Here is a 9,622-nt window from a genome sequence, read left to right as displayed (position 1 = left end):
TTGGAGCATCGTTATCTCGCTGTCTAGCTGGTGAAACTAAGAGACTCAGGGCGAGGACAGCATACATATTGTAGCGGGTCAGGGCTGTTCGGGGTTCTGTTTGTACAGTTATGTTTTGTTTATGTTGCCATAGTGACGGGTGACGCCCTCTCGCTGCAACGGTGTGTCCTTCCGGGGTCAGAGGGCGCCCTGTGTGTTGTTGTTGTTGTTGCTGTGCTGTTGCCGCACTGAGCAGTTAGCTAGCGGCAGTGTTCTTCTGCAGATGTCAATAAACGGCTGTGATCCCTGGCTAGCTCACGGGAAGCAAGACCAAACAACACCTCCGTCTCCTCCTTGTCTGAGCTCGCCACATTGGTGTCAGAAGTGGGATGATGGTGGCACCCCATGTTCTGACCCGAGTGACTTTTCCCCCGCCGGTCGTGACCGGCCGGTGTGCCAAAAGAAGGCACCTGGACATTTGCAGGACTTTGTGTGGGGTAATGGGGTCGTCGGGGACGACTGACCCCTTAGGTGGGGGCTATGTAGCGGGTCAGGGCTGTTCGGGGTTCTGTTTGTACAGTTATGTTTTGTTTATGTTGCCATAGTGACGGGTGACGCCCTCTCGCTGCTACGGTGTGTTCTTCCGGGGTCAGAGGGCGCCCTGTGTTTTTGTTGCTGTGCTGTTGCCGCGCTGAGCAGTTAGCTAGCGGCAGTGTTCTTCTGCAGATGTCAATAAACGGCTGTGCTCCCTGGCTAGCTCACGGGAAGCAAGACCAAACGATACCTCCGTCTCCTCGTTGTCTGAGCTCACCACAATATTTTAGTTCTGCTGAGCCAAGTAAGACAGGTCAGGGTGAAGAAGTGACAGCCAAAGAAAAGCTTGCCACAAAACGGAAAAGTTATGACAAATCAGACTGTAAGGCAAAAAGAAAGTGCAGCTTTATGGTTTCATGGACAAAATAATTTCTGTGGCTGCAATATGACAAGCGAAATAACCAGGGCTGCACATAAGTGGTCCGCAGGTGCGCATTCGCTGTCAAAATAAAAAACGGGCACAAGATAAGAAGTTGCAACGCGTGTTTGCATACATAAGATTTTCAGGAGGGGGACAGACATTTGTTTAGAACTCTTAAAGATGTCGAAGAAGCAAGCTCCTTTAAGCAATTACTGTGATGTTCCTCTACCTCCAAAGAAATGTCAGAAGGAGTCCGAACCACAAAAGAAGCACGTATTCTCGGAAAAGTAGTTGCAGGAGGTGAGCTGGCTTCAAACAAATGATGAACGCACAGAGATGTGGTGCGGAATGTGCCGTGAAAATTTAATAAATGACAAATTAAAAAGGCATGAACGTTTTTTTTTTAATCGAAAAAATATCGAACCGTGACACCAAAGTATCAAACCGAACCGTGAATTTTGTGTATTGTTGCACCCCTACTATCTATTCTTATTCAAGAATAAATGTGCAGTTAACATATGATATTGGGACATCAATCATACCTGTGGTGCTGACAGTGAGTGTAGCCAGGGCCCAGCGGAGTCCCAGCATGCCTCTGTACTGTGAGCAGAGTCTCTGCAGGCTGTACTGCACCAGCTGTCTCAGAGACTGCGGCAAGTCCTGCAGGCTCTCCTTCAGCTAGGACGCAAACACAGAAGCCGCTTTCACACATGAACTCCAGACAATGATGTACAAAGATGCCTTTTCTTAAATATAGGATGCAACTAGTGTGTACATAAGAAGCTACCTCTGCACACAGGAGGTGGCAGGATAAAGGGCAAACAGGTAAACAACAAATTCTCCTGGCAGTTGGTTACTCTAATGGACTACTGGACATCACATGGTATAAGGAGCCGGCAAGTTGAAGACCGTTTAATGTGGGAACAGATATGGAGGCTGACAATGAAGTCTAAAGTTTAGAGGAAATGTATACCAAGCAAAATAATTTGCACAACAGTTCATTTGCAGTCAAGCAGATCCTGCACTGGTTTATTGTGGAAGAGAGAGCTGAGTGTGAATGTGTCGATTTACTGGTTAAATTACTTTTCTACCCACCTCCATGTTCCTATATGTAAAATTAAATAAATATTCAAGTATTTTAGTAATCTTCCACCAAACACTGTATTAATATTTCAGCATTTCTTTATTACCTTTATTGTAGTTACGTGTTAGATTAAAATTGTCACATAAATTAAAATACCAGAGAGAAGGGGGCTAAAGCAGTGAGTTTGAACCTTGTCAAAAGAAGCAAAATTCCTCAGGTCTTCACAAGCCAGGTGCAAGTAAAGAGGACTGACTGCTCCCTTCTTGGATATTAGTGTCTGGAGCTGGACAAACACACACAAGCATGACATAGTGTAAAGATGGATATAAAAGACAAATTTAACCATCCAGAGAATGTTTTGAATTCAAAGATATCATAAGAAGAACCTGGTTGTTGAAAGCACAGTCGCTGAGTTTCTTGCCAAATGCATCCAGTTCCTTCTGAACGATCTCCTTTCGGTCTGGCAAGGTAAGCTGTCCCAGCGTAAACAGGAGCGTCCCTTTTTTCTTGGTTAGTGTTTGTAACAGAGCTGCTTTAGACGTGATGCTCACCACCAAACAGACACCCTGTTAAGACCAGGATTATTTGAGATTAAGTGCAGTTAAAACTGAAACATACCGTAACGAAAGTAAATAAATGGATGAGCAGCCCTGCACATTACACATATAAAAAAAAGTTTATGAAGACAGGGATGAAAAAATTATGGAGAGTTTATCGCCTGCACATAAGATTTCGTTTTTGCAGGTCATCAACTTTCAAATATTTTAATGCAAAATAAAAGTTGTGCACACCAGAGGATAAAAGGATCTATTTGATTAACATGGGCTGTATCTGAACTTATAATAAGTAAAATTGCAGCAGGTCCCTTGAAATAAATGTATCCGAGTTGCAAATCTTTGCTATTTTTTTATGTGTGATGAAGCACCTTTTCTCCCCAGGTGACCCGTGGAAGCTGCTGTGGGATCCAATCAGAGCTGACCTGACCTCTGCCATCCTGGACAAGATCTGCCCCATCAACTAGCAGCACCAGAGGTTTGTTCCTCTTTATATTACTTAATGTGGAGTGAAACTCTGACAGCAAATCTCTGAGAAAAGGAAAAAAAAAAATCGGTCATGAAACAGACAGCTGGAAACCACTGTAAGGGAACAGATTACATGACCAAAAAGTTACTTACTTATACGAGTGAGGAAAAGGCGATTCCTCCTCTGTGCCCTTTATCTTTCTCAGCCACTTAACAAGACACCGAAGGAGTTTTTCCACAGAGTGTGCTGATTGGCTGGCAGCTGTAGAGTAAGAGATTACATTGCAGACGAGGTTTTTCCTGGACTTAACTCCAGTCCTGAGGGCCTCAGCTAGAGCAGCCTGTGTGTGGAAACAATAAATTTACATTTAGGCCAGAATATATTTGACCATATGAGCTCTGAATACCAGCTCAAAAGATAATGAAACAAAATAAAAATATCAAGAAACAAAGTTCGAGTTGAGGGTCGGGTGTGAACTCTATGGTTTTCGGGGTTTTTATGGTTATTTTTTTAATCGATTTTATCGTTAACTCGGTTTCCTTGGGTCTTTTCCCGTGTGTTATGAATAAATCTTCCTTTTTTGATACCGGTACTGGTTTTATTTTGTTGAATTTATCTGAAACACCTTAAAGGCCGGTCCGTGAAAATATTGTCGGACATAAACCGGTTCTTGGCACAAAAAGGGTTGGGGACCGCTGCTCTAAAAAGCCCGCTTGGAAAATTAGCTGGAAAGTAAAGACTAAGTAAGTACGTGAACTCAAACGCATTTCTTTTCATTTCCGTTCATCTGAAAATCTGAAGATGTTTGGCCTCTTATGATAATTGGGATTGCCTGGTAGAGAGAATGAAACCTTTCCTTACCTAAAAGGTTACAGGTTAAAAATCTAACTATGTGTTTTTAGAGATTTTGAGCTTGAGTCTTTGAGAAGTGCACAAGATAATAAATGACTGTTGGCTTGTTATGCAACTTGGAGAGGAAACTCCCAATCAATTAATCAATTAGTTACAAGCAAAAATGCCAGAAAATCTACCTCGTTCTAAAACATTCAAAAAGTTCAGACGCCATAATCAATTTTGATGCCTTCATGTGGTGTTTCTTTCATTATGTCCACTTCCTACACATGCAGCAGGTTAGAAGTCTTTCAGAAATTTACCATGAAGACAGTTTTTCCTTCTCCAGGTCCTCCCTCCACCACAATCATCCCTCCTTTGGTCTGGGCCTGCTCCACCAAATCCACAGCGTTAGACAGAAGCTTCGACCTGCCAAAAAACTGCCTCTGCATCGCCTCCTGGTGGACCTCCTGCTCCAACACCTCTGATGCAGCCTCAGCCTCCTCAGCCTCCTGTGAGATGTATAATTATGAAGTGTTTATTGAGTCGATTAGTAAGGTGCAGCATTGAAGAAAATCTAAGAATAAAGATACTGAAGTGGATCATATCAGAAGATTCTACCTCTACAAGCAAAATCAGAGCTTATCAGACTCACGTCGACAAACAGCTTTTTGACAGCCATCCAAAGGTCCTCCAGCACAGCGTTGCCAAAGTCCTCCAGGTTTTTCAGATATGGTTTCCCATCCACAACGCCTCCCCACTCACACGAATAACTATACCACAGAGAAATTTAGTGAAATGTGACTTTTTCAGGACTGAAAAGCAGGAACAAAACAAGTTAATTTTCTTATTAAATTTAATTTAAATATTTAATTTATCCAATAGAGATCCGAACAGAAACCTGGACATTTCCAGGCGACTCTGTTCATATAAAAGATGTCCTTTATGACTCTAATTTGACAATAATTAACATCAACACATCAAACTTATTAGTTATTTATTATGGTCTGTGGGGTGAGACACATAAATAAGTAAAATACAACTGGTGCAATTTGCAGACCTTTTCCCACCTGCACATCTTTTAAGGCTTTTAACTTTGGTACAAACATAACATTTAAGACCAAAAAACAAAAGCAGAGAGCATACAGTGAAAGAGCATACTTTTAAACTACTTAGATTATGGCTTTAGTGCTATAAGCATGATTGAGACGACTCACTTTTCTGTGACCTTGACATCACCGGACAAGAGTCTTCCCTTCAGAGAGGCCATTTTATGTGCAGCGTCCGTTGATTCAGGAGCAAAATGTGATCTCCAAGCCACAGGAACTGAACTGAACACCAATAGAAATACTGGATAAAGTAATGTGATGCATTTCTGCTATACTGCTGTTGGACTGCTATACTTAAATCAACTCCCAAAAAACAAAAACCCAACATGTATAAAATGTATAAAAACATCAAATTAAAATATTAAAATACATACTTGATGATGTTCGGATCTCTAAAGTAGCAAAGCATTCGCTGGTGTGCTACGTCGGGATAAAGAGCCTGAAACTGACGGATTTCCATCTCTGTGATGGACAGACCTGCTGGGGCTGAGGCCAGCTGCAAAGAATAAATTATTCATCTTTCATTTCAACTCAGATTTATAACTTAAAACAAAAGTCATCATTAAATTTAGTTTGTACATCTTAACATGTCAGGTATGTGACACATTTATTGTTATGCTTGATGTTTTTGTCTCTAATGTTATATGTTATGCACTACTACAGCACTTTAGGTTTCTTAACCTTCATGTAATCACTAATATGAATGTTCACGCATTTCACAATAGTTATATAAAGTTATTAAACACCTATCGAAGTATCTATCATCAATGAAGTTAATTACTGTGCTAATTTATCTCCTTGAGCCTGGTTCTGCTTGAGATTTTTTCCCTGTTAAAAGAGAGTTTTTCCCTCCCACAGTCACTAAGTTCGTCCTTGTAGAGGATCAGGTGCTTGTTGGTCCATCCATCCATTTGCTTCCGCTTATCCCTTTCAGGGTCAGCTGGAGCTTATCTTAGGGCAAGAGGCAGGGTACAGTCTGTCACAGGGCTAACACATAGACAAAGACCTCAATTAACCTAACCCCACTAAGTGCATGTCTTTGGACAGTGGGAGGAAGCCGGAGTACCCAGGGAGAACCCACGCAAACACGGGGAGAACATGCAAACTCCACACAGACTCTACCATTGACTGATGGTAGAATTGAACTCAGGACCTTCTTGCTGTGAGGCAACAGTGCTAACCCCCGTGCCACCGTGCTTGTTGGTGTTTCTTTGTAATATTTTAGGGCCTTTACTTTACAATATAAAGCACTTTGAGGCAAACTGGTTCTCACAGAGACTGCCTTTATAATATGTTGCTCTTGTTATCTAAAATTTAACATCTAATTTTATATGTATATAAATATGGCATAAAGTAAGTTGTTAGTAAGATAGTTGGTACCATTTTCTACAAATGTTATAATTCATGTAGGCAGAAGTCTGGTTGTTTAATGTCTGGAATATAGGATTATAATTTATTCTTGTATTGTTAGACTCAACTGTCATTTCCTTAATTATTACAAAGATTTCTTGTAAAAGATCATAACTTAATCCATTTAAGTTTAGTGTCGGTGTGACAGGTTTGGTCAGAATATTTTTCTGTTTGTTCTGTACTTTCCAGTATTTTCCCGGTCACATTTACAGAGCTTGTCCTGTTACGTCTGTTCCATAAGTCTTACCCAGCTGTACTGTGGGAGGTCTGGTAGGTCAGGTTTGGGGGGCACCTGACCGTATCTCTCCCCGAGGATTCCCACCAGCATCTGGCTGCGACACACCTCTGACAGGCATAACTCTGAGGCCCGCTCAGACTCCTCCTCTGTCACACCCCAACGCAGTTCTACCTCTTGCAAGTAGAGGCAGTGTGGTGCAGCGCGCCGGCGTAGCTCTGGGAAGACGCTCCGCACCAAGATGTCGCGTTCAGAGTGCATGTCTCTGAATGTGGAGGAGATGAACACCCGCACACCTTGCCATCTGAGGATGGAGGGAGGAACTACAGTTAAACTAATGAGGAGAAATAGGGAGGAAAAAAAAACATCTTAAAATGTAAAACATACCTTAATTTTGGGCTTGTTGGTATTGAGACCAGATTGCTCGTGGTCTGAGAGTGTTGACCCCCCTCTGGTGGAGGAATGTTATATAATTTGTCCAAATGCTCCACGTGATCGAGCAGCCTGGAAGATCCTCTCTCTGCCACAAACCTGGTCAAATAGTGAAAAAAAGGATTGGGGGGGAAATATTTATTGACTTTCTTGATAACTATAAACTTTTGTTGTATCCATACAATAATATGCAGCTGGTCATCTTAGTTTAGCGACAACTAGAAACAAAGGAACACTAAAGGCAGGTTCTGTCTATGGGAGGGGCACACTTTCGGTGTGACCAGCTGCCCCTTCCACTTCATCACTGGACGTTCCAGTGGAAAAACCTTTTTTAAACCTTATATTCTGTCATTACATACAATAAAAATCCTTATAAGCTTTGTTAATCTCATCCAAAACTTATAAGGATCCTTTTAAATTGGTTTAACTGCTGAAAACGTGCAATTTTCACATCAGGATGAAAATAAAAGTTCATTTAACTTATGCTTCCTCAAGGTGTTTCCAGATGCCTGTGATGTGGCAAAACCTGCTTCCAGAAGCACATTGACAAACCTCATTGACAAACAAGGCTAGCTCTGTGGTCGGCATGAAGCTGGACACTCTGGTGACAGTGGCAGAGAAAAGGACACTAAAAACAACTGCTGGACATTATGAACAATGCTGGGCATCCTCTGCACACGGCCATTAACAACCAGAAGAGTCTGTTCAGTGACAGGTTGCTTCTCCCCAAGACAAGAACTAACAGACTTAAAAACCTTTGTCCCACACGCCATCAAACTGTTTAACTCCTCTCTGGAGGGGAGAGGGAGGGGAAACAGGAGGACAAAGGAGGGGGGAACAACTAAGCTGTAGTGCCTCTTCACCTCACTGTGCAATACCTTTTGTGCAATACTTTTGTTAATAGTCAATGGTGCAATAGACCTCAATACATGAAATGTGCAATTCACTTGTATTTTTATTCCTATTTATTCTATTTATCCCCTTCGTATATTTTATTTATATATGTCTCTGTATTTATATATGTGTGTGTGTATATATATATAATATTCTGTAACTGTAACTTCTGTCGGTGCTGTGCTTTTGGAAACCGAATTTCCCAGAGGAACCCACCCGAGGGATTAATAAAGTTTTATCTTATCTTATCTCTTATCTTCAACAGTGAGTGCTCAGTACAGGTCCTAGCTGGAGTTTTATGATGTTTCTTCCCATATATTTTGCATCTTTCCACTGTAACTCTAATAATAGTGTTGAGATAATGGCTTAACAGAGTAACCTGCTGCTATTATTATTAGTTTTTCAGGACATTAAACAAATGTGATATTACATTTTACTCAAGAGGCTCTTTTTCTCCAGCTTCGTGTTAAGCTAAGCTAACCAGCTGTTGATTCCAGTTTCACACTCAACCAAAAAAATATAGAAGTGGCATCAATGGTTTCATTGTGGCAAGAAAGTAAATAATCATATTGGCTAAAAGATGAACGATGACTAAACATCAAGTGAAATAAACGCTTGTTGTTATCAATATTATTATAACACCTTACTGTGCCAATGGATGCAACATTTATATCGTTTATATGAATAATAAAAAATTATGCATTTTACCTCAGCACCTGCTCACTGAAGCCTGTCAGCACTATGTGGTTCCTGTCGAGGGTTTCTGAGTTTCCATCACTAAAACCAAACATTGCAAATTATTGCATATTTGAGTTTTATCATCCCAGTGATGACCGTTTTTGCTGTTCCTGACAGAACAGCAAAAATAAATAAAAACAAACAAACAAACAAACAAAAAAACCACCATTACCTATCTGAACAAATGTGCACTACAAGGGAACTGCTGTTTATTTCCGTCCTGTAGTTCCTGATGACAAAGCTGACTTCTGTACTTAGCCAGGACTCAGACAGCACGATGATGTTGCTCACCTGAGGTTTCAAAAGTATTTAAGTGAATTTAAGAAAGAAACTTATGTGAGTGAACCTGAAAAGCAGGCAGAAAAACAGTACTGTGCCACCTTCTTACAGGAGCTGTAGATACTCATCTGTGCCATGTACAGGCACGAAAAATTCTGCAACTGTAAAGCTCATGACCCATCCAGGCAATGAAAACAGTAACTTAAGTCTATTATTAAAGCTGCTGTTTGCGAGTGAAAGGAGTGAAGTTAACAGTAGGGATACAGCAGGATTATTTAAAAACTAATCATATTAAATATTTTTGTTATAAAAATAGCTCAAAACGATATGGCAGAGAGTAAGAAAATACAGTTCAGAGAGATGTTAGTGAAAGCGTGAAACAGAAAACTGAAAGTGTAGGTGAAAACAACTCCTGTGTTACACCTCTGCAGGCAAACGCATCATCACAAATTACACATAAAAAAAACTAACCTTTTTGCTCTTTAATATTCTGTCAAAGTAAGCTGTGTCACATTCTTCAGAGTTGTCTTCATAAATGTTCTGCAAAAGAAAGCAAACTTTATAGCAGTTTGCACAGTTGTCCTCTATCAACAACTATAAGTATAGTTTACCATGCTTGGTTTAAGAACAATACTAATAGCAATAATCTTCAT

The 9,622-nt window shown here is 40.7% G+C and overlaps 1 protein-coding gene across 2 annotated transcripts in view; it reads right to left on the bottom strand.

Annotated features, from left to right (window-relative positions):
- Window positions 1-9,622, bottom strand: part of tep1 (telomerase-associated protein 1) — a 47,785-nt gene that overhangs the window by 25,453 nt on the left and 12,710 nt on the right. For both annotated transcript variants that reach the window (XM_085388776.1, XM_085388775.1), the window contains exons 15-28: window positions 9,441-9,509; window positions 8,863-8,981; window positions 8,661-8,729; window positions 7,014-7,157; window positions 6,639-6,930; window positions 5,356-5,477; window positions 5,090-5,203; window positions 4,528-4,645; window positions 4,196-4,384; window positions 3,194-3,381; window positions 2,944-3,103; window positions 2,405-2,584; window positions 2,209-2,301; window positions 1,477-1,612 (exon numbers count right to left, since the gene is read on the bottom strand). In XM_085388776.1, the coding sequence (XP_085244902.1) occupies window positions 1,477-1,612; window positions 2,209-2,301; window positions 2,405-2,584; window positions 2,944-3,103; window positions 3,194-3,381; window positions 4,196-4,384; window positions 4,528-4,645; window positions 5,090-5,203; window positions 5,356-5,477; window positions 6,639-6,930; window positions 7,014-7,157; window positions 8,661-8,729; window positions 8,863-8,981; window positions 9,441-9,509 (1,993 nt within the window). The remainder of the gene's footprint in view (window positions 1-1,476; window positions 1,613-2,208; window positions 2,302-2,404; window positions 2,585-2,943; window positions 3,104-3,193; window positions 3,382-4,195; window positions 4,385-4,527; window positions 4,646-5,089; window positions 5,204-5,355; window positions 5,478-6,638; window positions 6,931-7,013; window positions 7,158-8,660; window positions 8,730-8,862; window positions 8,982-9,440; window positions 9,510-9,622) is intronic.

This window comes from Rhamphochromis longiceps, linkage group LG18, assembly GCF_057381845.1.
Source record: "Rhamphochromis longiceps isolate RC_006_pf linkage group LG18, R_longiceps_female_GT1.1, whole genome shotgun sequence".
Lineage (NCBI taxonomy): Eukaryota > Metazoa > Chordata > Actinopteri > Cichliformes > Cichlidae > Rhamphochromis > Rhamphochromis longiceps.
The sequence above is the reverse complement of the archived record's forward strand: the minus strand, read 5'-3'. Positions and strand labels throughout refer to the sequence as shown.